The following is a 17844-nucleotide window of genomic DNA, read 5'->3' on the forward strand; positions in this document are numbered from 1 at the left end:
TACAAAAAAATCTAAAAACATGTTTTCACTTTGTCATTATGGGTTATTGTGTGTTGATGGGTGAGGGATTTTTTTGTTTTAATCCATTTTGGATTCAGGCTAAAATACAACAAAATGTGGAATAAGTCAATGGGTATGAATACTTTAAGTCTACATGACACGGTGCAATGATAATAACACAATAGGAATACATCAAATGTCAAAAATCAGGCGAGGCTACATACCTCTGCAAGCTTGCTTTGTCGCATTCTCTCCTCAAACGTGCCTGGGTTTTTTGGCACTGCGCAAGATCCAGTCCATAGAAATACAGTAGCAACAGCTGTATCTTTTAGTATCCTTCAGTTTTCTGTCCCCATCATTTCAGATTGACCATCTTGTTCGTATGTATTGTTACTGAGGCACTTGCTACACACACGCAGCGATGCAAGGTGTGTTTACATCATATTTACCCTTTCAAACTGCTACTAACCATCTTCTGCATCTCTCCGTATCTTTTATCAGAAAACAGTGACATGTGGGGCCTTCTTCCCTTGATTTCCTGTATAAAGTGCAGCCAGGGACCGAACACTAGACTAGCTTGTTCTTGCTGACATCTCTTTTTCTCCCTTTGCATAAGTATCTTTACCTGCTGTAGGCCTAACTCTATCAACTTTCACACCAGCTCTGCTGCTATGGTAGTCAGCTACATAAAATAATGATATCAATTCATCTCAAATGTTTTAGGTGGAAATGAACACGTTTGTTTACTCAAAACTGATAGTACTTTTGATAGAAATGGCTAATTCGGCCATACGCTTTCAATAAAACAAGTAGTTTGTCCACACTTTGCGGATTTCTGAATCATGAATTCACTGGCAACGTGACCCATTTTTGCAGTTGTTTCAGTACAGCACTTCACGGAGAGGGGGGGGGGGGCAAACTCTACTAAACTCATTTCAATGTATGGAATCAATTGGGAGTTTCTGGATTTTGGGTAAACTTCTCATTCAAAGAAGCTTACCACTCAAAAATGATCATATAGTGACACTTTCTGTATTTTCAAAGCTTTATGTCTTGAAAACGTGATTATTGACATGCAAAACATTTTGGGACTGTATCAACAGTGGACTAATGAAACAAATATCAAAATAATGGTTTTGTGTTGTCATTTCCTTTAAGCATTGAGACATTCTGGAGTGTGTTTAGGTGCTCCTCAGCCAAAGATGTTTGAAGTGGTCATACTATACTGTACTCCAGCAAAATGAAGATATTATCACTGAGGCCTTCCTGAGCATTTCTTTTTCTTTAGACATGATGAATTCCCTGATAGACAACACTGTAATAACCATAAGGGGGCTTGAGTAAAAATATACAGAGGCCTAATGTTATGAAGAATCCATATCTAAGGTGTGCTAGGAGAATAATCAAACCAAATGTGCAGTTCACAATTTATTTACTGAATTAATTTGGACAAAACACCAAAATCTGTTACATTTTACAATCAGAACATCCGAGGCAGAATTCCCACCATGCACCACTCCCCTCCAAAACAAAAACAAGAGGACTTCTAAGCATTCGCACCAAATCAGCACCAATGCAAATAAGGGCAGCTCATTCTACGAAACAAAATAAAAGCAATAGTCAGTTTTAAAAGTGACTCAAAGTAGCACATTTCCGATAACATTTTCACTTGTGTTTTGACTTTATAAAAAAAAGAAGCTTATTTTGTTTCACCCTGCTAGACAGGCTATAGCATTCATAGGGTGCATGCCAAGGACTAGTTAATAAAAACACAAATTCAAGTAACATTGAGATACGACAAAACATGTCCACTGGTACCCATTCAGAACAGGACAGTTTTACAGGACCTACGCAGGCAGTAGAAAATGAACATGGGCTACTGCAGACCATGTTACTGTGATAGTATTGTTTAATAACTGGTGTCAAGTTCAAAATAAAATATATTAAGGGGTGACTGAAGTTGGCATGGGTGGTGGGGGCAGAGAAATACTGGCACAAAAGTTGAATTGTTTATTCTAAAAACGTTGGACAGACTTTTTCCCATCATGTCCTGTGTCCAAACTATTGCCTTTAATATACATGAAAAAGGAATCTCTGAAAAAGAAAAACCCTGCAATTTTTTTTAAATATATATATATATTTATATTTATACTGTTGTTACAATTTAAATAAAATGTTAAGTTTTCCTCTCCTACAAATGAAAAGCTAAACTTAAATAGAGAAAGCGAATCTAGAGAGGTGGAATTGATTGTTCACCTAACCTAACCTAAACAAATCAAGTGCATTATGCCATTAGTGGAGGCACAATGGGAGAGGGAGGTTACAAATGAAGGTTAAGCAGAAGATATCAAAGCAGCATTAATAATTTAATGGAATAGCTTAATACAACAAGGTGATATCAGACTTAAAACATAGCCTTATTATTAAATGACAAATTGATGGTGGTGGAAGATAGTTTTTTTAAAAGAAATGCACATGATGAGTGGGGGAGAGAAATAAGGCTACACAGAAAAAGATGAAGTACACACGTTTCTGAAGACATAAAATAGTTTAGTCAGTATCCATATACTATGTCAATGAAAGAGCTTTATAACCTAGGTTCAAAGGTCATGTTAGGTAATGAGAGACAAACACTGAGTGACAAAACAAAAATGAGGTCATCTGTCCTGATGATTGTTGGAACAGAGGAGGTAGAAGTTGGCCCTGACCACAGGTCCAGGGTCAGATATTGTTTAATCCTCATAATGGTTAAGGTGAGGATTGAGGGTTATGTGATCTGATCCTAGATCTTTGGTTAGTGGGTAACTTCTACCTGGGTGTGTGAGAGCGCATAGAGGAGTGGTGTTCTTGTTCTCCTTGGCTGAGGTTTTTGTCCCTTCGTGCTTTTCTGCAGCGTCACAACATGGCGTATGTCTCTACTTTTAAAAGCACCACTTTTAAAAAACGAACAACAAAAGATAATGTTTGCTACATTGTTTGTGACTTGCATGTCCAGTGGCGGCAACTCCTCTTAACAGAAGTCCCGCCCCCAATTATGTTAATACACCATTCGCCACCTGGCTCTGCCTCGAAGTTGGTTTTCCATGAAATGGAAAGAAAGGAAGATGGATACACCTTTTCTGTGAGTGACAATGTTTCACCTGCTAAACAACTAATCTACCTTTAGGCTCTTTCAGAGCGTGTCGCATTTGTTCCGCTCTGTGGCGTAGTCCTCCCTTTGTGCTCACTGTTTCCTGTCTTCTCAGCTGAAGAACTGATCCAGCTCCTCCTCCATGTTCACCTCGGGCACAGTCTGCTCCTGCTCCCCTCTCCCCTGGACCATAGCGCCACGTGCTGCCCCGGAGGATAAGAACCAGGGGTGCTCCAGGATCTCCCGGGACGTGAGGCGCTCTGCGGGCTCCCGGCGGAGGATACTCCGGATCAGACACTTGGCCTTGGGCGTCAGGTTCTCTGGGATGCTGAAGTGGCCCCGGCGGATCTTACTGAACAGGGAGCTGGGTTCTACGTCGTGGAAGGGGTAGCGGCCCACCAGGATGGTGTAGAGCATGACGCCCAGGGACCAGACGTCGGCCGCCTTGCCTGAGTAGCTGCCGCTGGCGTTGAGGATCTCGGGGCTGACGTAGGCAGGGCAGCCATGTTTTTCTGACAGAGAGTCATCATTGCCCTCCAGGATGTAGGTGTCTTCTAGGCTCTCCAGCTTCACAAGGCTCCTGGAGGGAGACAAGAACCAACAACAAACAAATATTAATACCCAGAATCTTCTTATTACAGGAGGGTGACTAAATACAAAAATGATATAACCGATATGTTAAATCAATGGACAATGACCCATTTTCTAATTTTAATTGAGTCTGTCCATAAAATCAAAAGAACATTGTGAGTATAGAAATGCTACTGCCGCATGGTTCAAGATTACAGTAAGCGGTTGCCCTCTTCGAGTGGAAGGGCATTATAATTCACTGTGATGGACATCATCCGTATGTTTTAGATCCATAGCTTTGGACTTTAAATGAAGTGGAGCACATAATGCCTGGGGCTTACAGTACAGCTAACATTTCCATTCACAGTGATAAGAGCAGTGCAGTCTGCCAGCCAGCATGCATCAGCCTATAAATAACCCAGCTGATTCAATAGGCCTCTCCAGCCCAACAAAGACCAACCATTATGGAAGACTTCAGTTCAGCGGCCTTGAGTCAGCGTGCGGTAAGAACAGTTTGAAAATGGGAATCAAAACTCAAAAGCCTTATCATCATCAGTGCCTTTTAACAGAGAACCATGAAGTCTCTTTTCAAAGCAGACCATCACAGCCATGGTTTTGTGAAAGCTGCTGATCATAATGATGGGTTGTTCAGGGACATCGTGACTGATGAGGGCTCTGGAGTGGCCCAGGGTACACAGACCCTACACACAGATGATGAGAAAGGGACACTTATGAAGCGCCGCCTAAAGTGTCTCCATCTGTGTGTGAGTGCGTGTCTGTGGAAGTGTGAGGGGCTGTTAAAGACACACACACACACACACATACCTTATCCATTTTAATTGAAGAGGAGAAGAGCAGAGCTGCAGCAGTGGCTAATGCCTATTCAGAAAATATCTCTTTACTGTCTGTGACACGTGCACCCACACACATGCACTGATTTTTGCTACGGCCTGAATTTCTGTTAATTGTGGGGTTTTGCACCGCCCTGTTCACTTGTTTGATTTCAGATAGTTCGGAGTATTCAATCAATGTATTGCCTCAATCAGGCCGCTAGAAACCTTTGTAAGCAGCCTGTTTGTAAATATCACTTAAAGAGCTACATGCAACATAGAAGTCAGCAATCTCTCTAAGCAGCCATTAGAATAGTGGGGCTTCTTAATACTGCTGACATAGCATCTCATGTGAAGTATGACCCACATAATGATGTTAAAAATGAATTAGAACACCAACGACAGTGCTTGTAGAAGGTTGGGTTCCAGATCTCTCCTGGCTGACACCGCAGTGGATTCCCAGCCAGTATGACCTATGACCTATAACCTTTCCTGGGAGGCAGTGATAGGTCAATCCAGCCATGATGACATAAGCAGGTCGTCCAGTCTGTCACCATAAACTGCTGTGGCCATATCACCTTACCCGGTGGCCTCTCTCTCTCTCTCTCTCTCTCTCTCTCTCTCTCTCTCTCTCTCTCTCTCTCTCTCTCTCTCTCTCCCTTCTCTGGCCTTCCATTCACTGAAGCTCTGGGACTTGACTTTTTCTCCAGTCTCCTCGTCTCCTTTCCTTCATCTACACTGATTCGAAAGAGCTGGATAGGTGAAAATATTATTATTTTATATTAAGCAGATTCCTGGTTGCCTACCACTGCTTTCAACTTTTACAAAATGTTATAATCTCGTGCTAGCTTGTTTTCAGATCGGTGAGGATGCAGGAGAGGATATAAGGATAGGAGGAGAGGAAGAAAGTCACTTAGAATTAGATGCACCCCTAGACCCTGACTCCCCACCCACAATTTCTCTCCTAACCCCCCTCTGCCCCCATCAATCATTCAGTGGAGGGTTTTGACATCCCACCTTGGTAGGTCCTGTCATGGCAGCCAAGGTCATTAGACTGCTATTAGATAAGTGTGGCAGTCAGCTCAGCTTCCCTTTTCCATGAGCAGAGCCAGAGGGTGACACTGCCACAAATTCACAAAGATACAGGGAATTTTTCCTCTAAACTGCGCCCGCGCCCGAGACTGTCGCACGGAAATATCAGCCCACAGAGAGAAGCACGTGATTGAACTTCACTCAACTTTCTAGAGCAGTGGTCACGTCGATCTCCAAGCCATTCCTAGTCGACTGGCAAACATTTATGTAAAAAAACCCAACAATAAAGCCTTGAATTCCTTTTTTTTTTCTCTCTTCGGGCTGTTGGTGGTAGGTGCACTTGATTCAGCTGCCCTGCGTGCTGGGTAGGTGAACTGTTGCCAATCTGAACCATTTCATGTGCCTGAAGGTACAAACTCTGCCTTCCCGGCGGGCCCAGAGAGCAAATCAAGTGCACTATAGGCTTACTGTGCACCACAGATTACTGTGTCTGCAGTAACGTAGCAGGCATAAAAGAAAACTACAGCAAAGTTGATACTGTGAGATTTCAAAACGTTTAAAACCATGACTAGAGAGAGACTGTCAACGAATACAGCAAAGAGCTGCTGTTTATATGAGTGAGTTCATGTTTCAGTTCTTACTCACTGTTAACGCTTTGTATTCAACACTTTTAAAAAGCATAAATGCGCGTTCTTCCTATTTCCACTCAGCGCTACAAGCACTGCAGCAGTAATGAATGAGTAGGAGAGTATATGGGGTGGAAGACCCAAGCTTCTAATAATAACATTGCAATCCTATTTTATATATTTTTATTTTACCTTTATTTAACTAGGCAAGTCAGTTAAGAACAAATTATTATTTCCAATGACAGCCTAGGAACAGTGGGTTAACTGCCTGTTCAGGGGCAGAACAACAGACTTGTACCTTGTCAGCTCAGGGGTTTGAACTTGCAACCTTTCGATTACTAGTCCAACGCTCTAACCACTAGGCTACCCTGCCGCCCCACTCTACACAAACTGTAGCGACATAACCAATCAGAGCTGCAGTAGGCCTATAATCAAACAGACCATAGCAATATATGGATCTATATTTACAGCATGAGTGGTCGTGAATAGATGCGCTTGTTTTGAGATCAAAGTGAGAGCTGCATGTAGACACGTGTGAATATTTAGTTAATATCCTTTGTTAGTTAGTGAGTTATTAGGCCAGATATATAATTTGTAGTCAGCAATAGGGGATTGATTGCTTCCTTACAAGAACACAAAACGTGTACATTTCTTTGAAAAGCGAGTTTTGTCTTAAAGGGGCAGTGTTGTATTTTGAGACAGGCTTGAATAAGCGTGTAGCCAATAGGCAGAAGAAAGTATAATTTGTCTTATTCTCTGTAATAATGGTATGAGAATAATAATGCATTTTATTTTGTAAAGTGGTTTCTTGCATCAAACAACACACCAACATGTTCAGTCACCTCCTTGTTTGATAAACAAGTGGATAAACAGGTTAATGTCCAGCCCTGCATGTTTTTTTCTAAAGTCTCATGGAATGTAGGCCTACATTGAACACCACACACTGGCTGCTACTGTAGACTGAATGATAGAACAGATATGATACAATGTTATGAGATGCATTTTCTTTGCTCAGCGCTGGAAAAAAATTGAGGGAACTTTGGATACAGGGTATCTATCTATACCACTGCCAGGTTGGACTTCTGCCATAGGAGCAGAATGAGGTCCTGCATAGATCTAGGATCAGCTTGCCCTTCACCAAATGTAACCTTAACCATTGGAGGAGAGCACACCAAGCTGACCGTAGGTCATTGTGTGTCTAGGTTGGGGCATTGAGATAGAGAGCATCCAGTCAGTGCCAGGCTGAATGAGGTGGCGAACAGGCTCAGATCTCCCCAGTAACAGCAAATGGTTGCTTTGACAGGGTCAGTTAAAAAAGCAGCATCAGAATATGTTTTAATCAGTGTCCTCCTGAAACATTATAATGATAAATGTGGAACACACATAAATGTTGGTCTGATAAATTCACTTCTATCTCTGCTGCAAAATAGGTAATAAAACCTATATTGATTCTGTTTGCACCTAATAGGCTGCAATATCAACAGTCCACCAGCAGGGGTCTGTATATACTAAACCCTGTTCGAGCTGATGTCTGGAGCACTGATTCATTACTCTGTGTCACAGCCTTACATGGTAAATCCCACCCTAATTGAACATCTGTCAGACAAATCTAATCCTGGCATCTCTGCTGTCACTGTCCACCAGTTTAACAGCAGTTCGGCTAGCTGGCATGGGCCCTGACCTGTATCCAGCAGTCTCCCTGGTTGTCCCCAAGTCACATTCGTGTGTGTCTACTCCTAGTTATATTGGGTACCTTCAATATGGTAACCTCTGATCTAAATATAAACTACTCAACTCCATAACTATGTTACAACAATATCTTACTGTAGTAATTACAGTGTTACTAAACAGTGTAACTTCATGTAAACAGTTACTGTAGGGTTATGTACACTCATATCTATTTACAAAGAGCATAAGGTGAGAGACTCATTCCTTTCTTCCCCTCCCATCCATCACCCCTCCGCACACTGTCCCCTTCCTCACCTGTCCTCGTTCCTGAAGACAAACTTCCTCAGCTTGAGGTCCCGGAGGACCACGCCGTTGTCATGGCAATGTGCCACTGCTGAGGCTATCTGACGGAAGAGTCTGGCGGCCTCGTCCTCACGCAGCTTCTTGCAGGTACGAACGAAGGAGTGCATGTCTCCGTGGCTCCTCTCGAAGAAGACGTAGGCCCGCTTCTCCCCCAGCAGGACCTCCACCACCTGGTTGATGTGCTCATGTCTGCCCAGGGAGAAGTAGGCCGCCAGGGACTCCTGGTAAATGCCTATCTCAAACACCTGGAGAGGCGGCGGGAGAGAGAGAGGGAGGGGGTGGGTAGAAAGGGAGGGAGAGAGAGAGTTTAGTATCCAATGGAGATGATAGTCATTGTTCAGCACATTGTGTAGACCAGAACGGATGTGATTGTCTATCATCGTGTAGAATAGGGAATCGTGTAAACTCTATAATTCGCCAAGTTCTGAGCGCTTCACGTTACTGAGCATGCCTACAACCCCCAGGGCTCCAGAACCTTTAGATCAATGTTAAATCCATGGGCTGCAACATTTAGAATGCTGCTGCAGATAGAAAGGTAAAACCATTGAGCTACATGGTGACCATTCCATATTCTGCATGCATACTTTTCTATCTGAATGTGAAGATTCTGTAACTTCTCCGCCATTGCCCAAGTACATAAACAGTTAGAGAGCAGCAGGCTCTGTCTCACCCTGCATTGTGTGTGTGTGCATGTGCTTCTCAAGGTCTACAATTGTAGCTGGGGTTTACTAATACACATTGGTAGTAAACTGTCAATTCTGAGATCACAAATGTATCTCTTTGATGTTGCTCGGTAGTAAAAATGAAAGGCATATATACACTACTGGTCAAAAGTTTTAGAACACCTACTCATTCAAGGGTGTTTCTTTATCAGTGGAGGCTGCTGAGGGGAGGACGGCTCATGATAATGGCTGGAATGGAGTAAATGGAATGACATCAAACACAAGGAAACCATGTGTTTGATGTCATTCCACTGATTCCTCTCAGTGGAATGCTAACAGCCATGAACCCGTCCTCCCAAATTAAGGTGACACCAACCTCCTGTGCTATATATATATATATATATATATAGCTTGCTGGCAGTGCCAAAGACCATAGGCCTAGCCTACTCCTATCACTGTGACAAAGTTTAGGGTCATACTCTAGGACTGTGTTCCTGTGGGGCCTATGTGCTTTTAACCTAACATTTATGTTAATCAGGCCAGGTTCATAACATTTTAATGTACCAAATGGTACATGTATCCAATGCTCCAATAATCAAATTGTACAGTTAAGTTAACACTGTACCATACAGGGGTGGGAACAAAGGCCAAAAGGTTGACCTGTGCACTTGAAAAGCCATCTGCCTACTGCATCTTTCAAACCCTTGGTGATGTGTGTGCTACTGTATATAAGAAAAACAACAACATGCAGAGTTTGAGATTTAACTACAATGAAATGTAATATATTCATATTGCACTATAAACACTTAAACAAGATTCTACATAACATCAATTTACAGTAGGAAATAGTGTGTTATTCTGGTAGTGAATTAAGCAGAGCACATGAGAATGAGGAAGACCTTTAAAAAACATTTTTCTTGCGAGGAACAAAGGCGTTGGTAGCGCTATATGTACTATGAGTTTGGGAGAGTATGGAGCGTGCACAGTGCGTGATTACTCACTCCTTTGTCAACGTTACATCATCCCGACCCATACAACTCTCGAGACACGCGCAAGCTGAGCTGCCTGCTTTGCACTCCATTAACTATTTCCATTACTCTTTCAGTCGTCTCCATTTCCAATTCATGCATAAAATATCAGGAGACAAAGTTCGCAGCAACACCGGGTACTTCCATGGGCTAGTATACAGTGCATTATTTATTTCCTGTTGGAGATTATGTGCGTAATTTGCATTAAAAAACGAGCCAGAAAGCCTACAGCTATAAACGTGTAACTACTGTAGGCCTATATTTATGGCTCTATCCATACCGAATAAAAATATAAACGCAACATGCAACAATTTCATTTTTTTCTGAGTTACAGTTCATATACGGAAATCAGTCAATTGAAATAAATAAATAATGCCCTAATCTATGGATTTCACATGACTGGGCAGGGGTTTGCAGCATAAACCAACTGGGGAACCAGGTCCAGCCAATCAAATGAGTTCTTCCCGACAAAAAGGGCTTTATTACAGACAGCAATACACCCCCCCCCCCCACACACACACACACACTTCTGTGCATATGGAACATTTATGGGATGTTTTATTTCAACTCATGAAACATGGGACTAACACTTTACATGTTGCGTTTATATTTTTGTTCAGTGTAGATGGCTGTTTTGTGAGCAAGGTCATGTTTATCATAGTGCTACAGTTCTATTCTAGCTATATTAAACCTGTGTGTGGGACTGGTAGATTGACCAAATATGGTGTTTTATGGTTAGGCTCCAGCCTTATCTGCTCGAGATGAATGGAATGTCCATGATGTAACGTTCGCGACAATGTATCTGCTGCATTCTCACTATGACTAATGCGCCCGTCAATCAACTCAATGGCCTATAAAAACACTTAGAGGACCCACCTTACATACGAGCTCTTCCCCGGTGTGCAGGTGGGCGGCCCTGAAAACGTGATCCCCCTCCAAGGGCTCGAGGAGTAGGTAGTTACCGATGCAGGAGATACAGTGGGAGGAATCTGGTGTTTCGGGGGGGCTAGGGGATCCTAGGTTAGGGCTGAAACTCTGGCTGGATTCTGTAGTCCTCAAGCAAGATAGGCCTAACTCCTCAAAATCGGTCGCTTTGTGCCGTGATCTCCCATAACGCGAGATGTTAATGGGATTAGATATTTGTATGTTCATCAGGATTCCCTAATACTGCCAAACTATCCGGTTGTCTTCTCTTTGACGGCACTTTGGGTTGTAAACTTGAGTAAATAGATTGGTTGTAGTGGTCCTGTACTTTGTCGCTGCCCTTTAAAAAATATAAAGCGAGATTATATTTTGTGCTACCCTTGCAAGTGCACCTATTACAATGTAATAAGTAGGTTATGTCAAACTCTTATCTGTAGGCGAGGCTACTATTGGAGGGCTCATATGTAATACATGTAATGAAATAAGCTATTCTGAGAGAACGTTTGCAATATATTTCCTTTATCTACCCAGCTATGGGACTAAAACAAAAGCATTGTTCACTGCACCGTGACGCACGGCAGCTCTTTGCACAAAAGATAGTGCTGAATTTGAGCATAAACGCTTTACCAGAGTGCGAGAGACAGCAATGCCGATTTGCAACAAAGGAAACACTCAAATCCTACCGATTGCAGTTTTGTAATGATGATTGCACTACTAGATTAAATATAAGCACAAAAATAGCCCGCTAGACTTGGGATTCATTGAATTACATCACACGTTTCCGAAAATACCTTGCAGACAGAGAAGATACAAAGTAACCGCGGTTAAAAACGCACAGAGGTTGCAAACTACGGTAGGCCTATATTTAAATCAACATGAATTCTTGATAGCAAAAGCAATGCTATTGCTTTATAGCTACCAGGTCAGTGTCATGCGGTCCTTGTTCGTTTAACACATAATGTCCATGCAGCGAGCTTCGGGGATTGCCATCGACCAAATATGGAGAGAGAAAACCATCCAGAATTCAAAGACCTTTGTAGTGTTCGGAAGTGGATGTCCTTTGCGACGAATTCGTTTTTGAATCCAAATGAACTTTTGCCGGCTGTTTCAGCTGCTGGAAGTAAAGGATGGCCGACTTTCCAAGGCCTTTCCCTTGATTCAGCAAGACATCCTCTCCGGCGGTGGTGTGTATTTACGTGGCTGCGAAAAATCTAGCTAGTCCATTCAGTGCGAGGTCAGCCGCTTAACACACACCTTTCCTCAGCGCAGGAGCCGACTGCCTGGCGGATAGGCTTCCACACTCACACACACATTCGCTTACACACATACGCATAGGCTACACACAGACCTGCCCCCGACCCGCCTCCCTTACGTCACATACACACACATAAGGAGAGGAACCCCATTGGTTTGCCTGCCGATGCCTAACACAATTACCGTTTATTCTACAGTAATATAGCAGTCATGTGAGCTGCATGTACACTACATGGATCTAATGTTAATTGGCTTTGATGTTAATTGGTGGGGTGGTGAACATACATTTCCCTATAGAAATGCCATTCATATAAATATTTTGAAATATTTTCTAACCAGCAGGGTAGGCTACTTAATAATCTCTACCCGGCACAGCCAGAAGAGGACTGGCCACCCCACATAGCCCGGTTCCTCTCTAGGTTTCTTCCTAGGTTTTGGCCTTTCTAGGGAGTTTTTCCTAGCCACCGTGCTTTTACACCTGCATTGTTTGCTGTTTGGGGTTTTAGGCTGGGCTTCTGTACAGCACTTTGAGATATCAGCTGATGTACGAAGGGCTATATAAATAAATTTGATTTGATTTGATTTGATTAGATTAATACCACCGTGGCTGCCTATTGCATGATTTGAGATATTGGCTGATCTGCCAGGTAATGCATTACATTCAGTAATTTGTATTTGTATTTATCATGGATTCCTATTAGCTCCTGCCTTGGCAGCAGCTACTCTTCCTGGGGTCTGGCAAAATTAAGGCAATTATACAAATATACAAATATTACAATCCATTTATTACAGAATTCACAACACACCATGTGTGTACCCTCAGGCCCATATTCCACTGCCACAAATCTACAATGCAAAATCCATGTTTATGTGTGTATAGTTATCATGTGTGTGTAAGCATGTGTCTGTGCCTATGTTTGTGTTAATTCACAGGCCCCAGTGTTCCATAAGGTGTATTTGTACCTGCTTTTTAAATCTGATTCTACTGCTTGCATCAGTTACCTGATGTGGAATAGAGTTCCATGTAGTCATTGCTCTATGTGCACAGTACTGCACCTCCCATAGTCTGTTCTGGACTTGGGGACTGTGAAGAGACCTCTGGGGGCATGTCTTGTGGGGTATGCATGGGTGTCAGAGCTGTGTGCTAGTAGTTTAAACAGACCTCTGGGGGCATGTCTTGTGGGGTATGCATGGGTGTCTGAGCTGTGTGCTAGTAGTTTAAACAGACCTCTGGTGGCATGTCTTGTGGGGTATGTATGGGTGTCTGAGCTGTGTGCTAGTAGTTTAAACAGACCTCTGGTGGCATGTCTTGTGGGGTATGCATGGGTGTCTGAGCTGTGTGCTAGTAGTTTAAACAGACCTCTGGTGGCATGTCTTGTGGGGTATGCATGGGTGTCTGAGCTGTGTGCTAGTAGTTTAAACAGACCTCTGGTGGCATGTCTTGTGGGGTATGCATGGGTGTCAGAGCTGTGTGCTAGTAGTTTAAACAGACCTCTGGTGGCATGTCTTGTGGGGTATGCATGGGTGTCAGAGCTGTGTGCTAGTAGTTTAAACAGACCTCTGGTGGCATGTCTTGTGGGGTATGCATGGGTGTCAGAGCTGTGTGCTAGTATTTTAAACAGACAGCTTGGTACCTTTAGCTTGTCAACACCTCTTACAAAAACAAGTAATGAGGAAGTCAATCTCTCTTCCACTTTGAGCCATGAGAGATTGACATGCATATCATTAATGTTAGTTTTCTGTGTTAAGGGCCAGCTGTGCTGCCCTGTTTTGAGTCAACTGCAATTTTCCCAAGGCCCTCTTTGTGTCACCTGACCACACGACTGAACAGTAGTCCAGGTGCGACAAAACCTGCGCCTGTAGGACCTGCCTTGTGGATAGTGCTGTTAAGAAGGTAGAGTAACACTTTATTATGGACAGGCTTTCCCCCGTCTTAGCTACTGTTGTATCAACACTTCCGGGTTGGAGCGAGCGGTCGCATCCGCACTTCGGTCCGCAGGTAGTATAACTTTTCATTACATTTCATTACATTTCATTATAGTACAACGGTTTGATTTGTCTAATCTTAGCAATTTCTTCTTAGCTAGCTACATAGCCGTCTTTGTATCAAAGATAATTGCGTAATTATCGTATTTCGTCATCCTAACGTAGTCTACACTGCTATCTGCCCAGCAGCTAGCCAGCTAGCAAACGTCCACCGTCTACCGAATAGCAGCACTGTAGAAACTATTACACTCAACTGAACGACTTGATTAGTGTAGTGTTAGCTAGCTACATAGTTGTCTTTGCTGTCTTCGTATCCAAGATAATTGTGTAGTTTAGAGTGTGTAGTCTTAGAGTGATTATCTTAATTTACAGAGGTTAGCTAGCCAGCTATTTGTCGTCCTTAACGTAGGAGACACTGCTAGCTAGCCAACAGCTAGCCAACGTCTACCAAATAGAACTTCCGCACTCAACAACCCGGTCGCATTCCGCTTCGCTCCACAGGTAGTATCACATTTTCATTTCATTTCATTACAGTACAACGGTTTGATTTGTTTGATCGTAGCTAGCTACATAGCTAGCTACATAACCGTCTTTGTATCAAAGATAATTGTGTAGTCTAGAGCGATTTTCTAGGTTAGCTAGCCAGCTATTGTCGTTCTTTTAACGCAACGTAACATAATCAACACTGCTAGCTAGCCAGCTAGCCCCCGAATAGCAGCACTGTAGAAACTATTACACTCAACGGAACGACTTGATTAGTGTAGTGTCAACAACGCAGCCACTGCCAGCTAGCCTACAAAGTCAACGACGCAGCCACTGCCAGCTAGCCTACTTCAGCAGTACTGTATCATTTTAATCATTTTAGTCAATAAGATTCTTGCTACATGAACTTAACTTTCTGAACATTCGAGACGTGTAGTCCACTTGTCATTCCAATCTCCTTGCATTAGCGTAGCCTCTTCTGTAGCCTGTCAACTATGTGTCTGTCTATCCCTGTTCTCTCCTCTCTGCACAGACCATACAAACGCTCCACACCGCGTGGCCGCGGCCACCCTAATATGGTGGTCCCAGCGTGCGCGACCCACGTGGAGTTCCAGGTCTCCGGTAGCCTCTGGAACTGCCGATCTGCGGCCAACAAGGCAGAGTTCATCTCAGCCTATGCCTCCCTCCAGTCCCTCGACTTCTTGGCACTGACGGAAACATGGATCACCACAGATAACACTGCTACTCCTACTGCTCTCTCTTCGTCCGCCCACGTGTTCTCGCACACCCCGAGAGCTTCTGGTCAGCGGGGTGGTGGCACCGGGATCCTCATCTCTCCCAAGTGGTCATTCTCTCTTTCTCCCCTTACCCATCTGTCTATCGCCTCCTTTGAATTCCATGCTGTCACAGTTACCAGCCCTTTCAAGCTTAACATCCTGATCATTTATCGCCCTCCAGGTTCCCTCGGAGAGTTCATCAATGAGCTTGATGCCTTGATAAGCTCCTTTCCTGAGGACGGCTCACCTCTCACAGTTCTGGGCGACTTTAACCTCCCCACGTCTACCTTTGACTCATTCCTCTCTGCCTCCTTCTTTCCACTCCTCTCCTCTTTTGACCTCACCCTCTCACCTTCCCCCTACTCACAAGGCAGGCAATACGCTCGACCTCATCTTTACTAGATGCTGTTCTTCCACTAACCTCATTGCAACTCCCCTCCAAGTCTCCGACCACTACCTTGTATCCTTTTCCCTCTCGCTCTCATCCAACACTTCCCACACTGCCCCTACTCGGATGGTATCGCGCCGTCCCAACCTTCGCTCTCTCTCCCCCCGCTACTCTCTCCTCTTCCATCCTATCATCTCTTCCCTCTGCTCAAACCTTCTCCAACCTATCTCCTGATTCTGCCTCCTCAACCCTCCTCTCCTCCCTTTCTGCATCCTTTGACTCTCTATGTCCCCTATCCTCCAGGCCGGCTCGGTCCTCCCCTCCCGCTCCGTGGCTCGACGACTCATTGCGAGCTCACAGAACAGGGCTCCGGGCAGCCGAGCGGAAATGGAGGAAAACTCGCCTCCCTGCGGACCTGGCATCCTTTCACTCCCTCCTCTCTACATTTTCCTCCTCTGTCTCTGCTGCTAAAGCCACTTTCTACCAATCTAAATTCCAAGCATCTGCCTCTAACCCTAGGAAGCTCTTTGCCACCTTCTCCTCCCTCCTGAATCCTCCTCCCCCTCCCCCTCCTCCCTCTCTGCAGATGACTTCGTCAACCATTTTGAAAAGAAGGTCGACGACATCCAATCCTCGTTTGCTAAGTCAAACGACACTGCTGGTTCTGCTCACACTGCCCTACCCTGTGCTCTGACCTCTTTCTCCCCTCTCTCTCCAGATGAAATCTCGCGTCTTGTGACGGCCGGCCGCCCAACAACCTGCCCGCTTGACCCTATCCCCTCCTCTCTTCTCCAGACCATTTCCGGAGACCTTCTCCCTTACCTCACCTCGCTCATCAACTCATCCCTGACCGCTGGCTACGTCCCTTCCGTCTTCAAGAGAGCGAGAGTTGCATCCCTTCTGAAAAAACCTACACTCGATCCCTCCGATGTCAACAACTACAGACCAGTATCCCTTCTTTCTTTTCTCTCCAAAACTCTTGAACGTGCCGTCCTTGGCCAGCTCTCCCGCTATCTCTCTCAGAATGACCATCTTGATCCAAATCAGTCAGGTTTCAAGACTAGTCATTCAACTGAGACTGCTCTTCTCTGTATCACGGAGGCGCTCCGCACTGCTAAAGCTAACTCTCTCTCCTCTGCTCTCATCCTTCTAGACCTATCGGCTGCCTTCGATACTGTGAACCATCAGATCCTACTCTCCACCCTCTCCGAGTTGGGCATCTCCGGCGCGGCCCACGCTTGGATTGCGTCCTACCTAACAGGTCGCTCCTACCAGGTGGCGTGGCGAGAATCTGTCTCCTCACCACGCGCTCTCACCACTGGTGTCCCCCAGGGCTCTGTTCTAGGCCCTCTCCTATTCTCGCTATACACCAAGTCACTTGGCTCTGTCATAACCTCACATGGTCTCTCCTATCATTGCTATGCAGACGACACACAATTAATCTTCTCCTTTCCCCCTTCTGATGACCAGGTGGCGAATCGCATCTCTGCATGTCTGGCAGACATATCAGTGTGGATGACGGATCACCACCTCAAGCTGAACCTCGGCAAGAAGGACTGCCCGTTCCATGATCTCGCCATCACGGTTGACAACTCCATTGTGTCCTCCTCCCAGAGCGCTAAGAACCTTGGCGTGATCCTGGACAACACCCTGTCGTTCTCAACTAACATCAAGGCGGTGGCCCGTTCCTGTAGGTTCATGCTCTACAACATCCGCAGAGTACGACCCTGCCTCACACAGGAAGCGGCGCAGGTCCTAATCCAGGCACTTGTCATCTCCCGTCTGGATTACTGCAACTCGCTGTTGGCTGGGCTCCCTGCCTGTGCCATTAAACCCCTACAACTCATCCAGAACACCGCAGCCCGTCTGGTGTTCAACCTTCCCAAGTTCTCTCACATCACCCCGCTCCTCCGCTCTCTCCACTGGCTTCCAGTTGAAGCTCGCATCCGCTACAAGACCATATTGCTTGCCTACGGAGCAGTGAGGGGAACGGCACCTCAGTACCTCCAGGCTCTGATCAGGCCCTATACCCAAACAAGGGCACTGCGTTCATCCACCTCTGGCCTGCTCGCCTCCCTACCACTGAGGAAGTACAGTTCCCGCTCAGCCCAGTCAAAACTGTTC

At 44.7% G+C, this 17844-nt stretch overlaps 1 protein-coding gene across 2 annotated transcripts; it reads right to left on the bottom strand.

Moving 5' to 3' along the window:
- Positions 1 to 1415: 1415 nt before the first annotated feature.
- On the bottom strand, positions 1416 to 12144 carry LOC123995274 (tribbles homolog 2-like). Of its 2 annotated transcripts, none has more exons than XM_046298773.1 (3): positions 10786 to 12144; positions 8172 to 8464; positions 1416 to 3710 (listed from the first exon to the last, which is right to left on the bottom strand). In XM_046298773.1, exons 1-3 carry the CDS (start codon positions 11059 to 11061, stop codon positions 3242 to 3244), a joined length of 1038 nt encoding a protein of 345 aa, XP_046154729.1. In that variant the 5' UTR covers positions 11062 to 12144; the 3' UTR covers positions 1416 to 3241. The 2 variants fall into 2 exon arrangements, with proteins under 2 accessions (XP_046154729.1, XP_046154730.1); XM_046298774.1 differs by having other exon boundaries at positions 12030 to 12132.
- Between the last annotated feature and the right edge of the window lie 5700 nt (positions 12145 to 17844).

Source organism: Oncorhynchus gorbuscha, linkage group LG14, assembly GCF_021184085.1.
Source record: "Oncorhynchus gorbuscha isolate QuinsamMale2020 ecotype Even-year linkage group LG14, OgorEven_v1.0, whole genome shotgun sequence".
In the NCBI taxonomy this organism is placed as follows: domain Eukaryota; kingdom Metazoa; phylum Chordata; class Actinopteri; order Salmoniformes; family Salmonidae; genus Oncorhynchus; species Oncorhynchus gorbuscha.

Coding starts and splice junctions, on each gene's coding strand:
- LOC123995274 (XM_046298773.1), bottom strand. CDS start 11,061: ATGAACATACAAATATCTAATCCCATTAACATCTCGCGTTATGGGAGA. Junction 8,465..10,785: donor GGGAAGAGCTCGTATGTAAG/GTGGGTCCTCTA, acceptor CCGCCTCTCCAG/GTGTTTGAGATAGGCATTTA. Junction 3,711..8,171: donor GTCTTCAGGAACGAGGACAG/GTGAGGAAGGGG, acceptor GTCTCCCTCCAG/GAGCCTTGTGAAGCTGGAGA.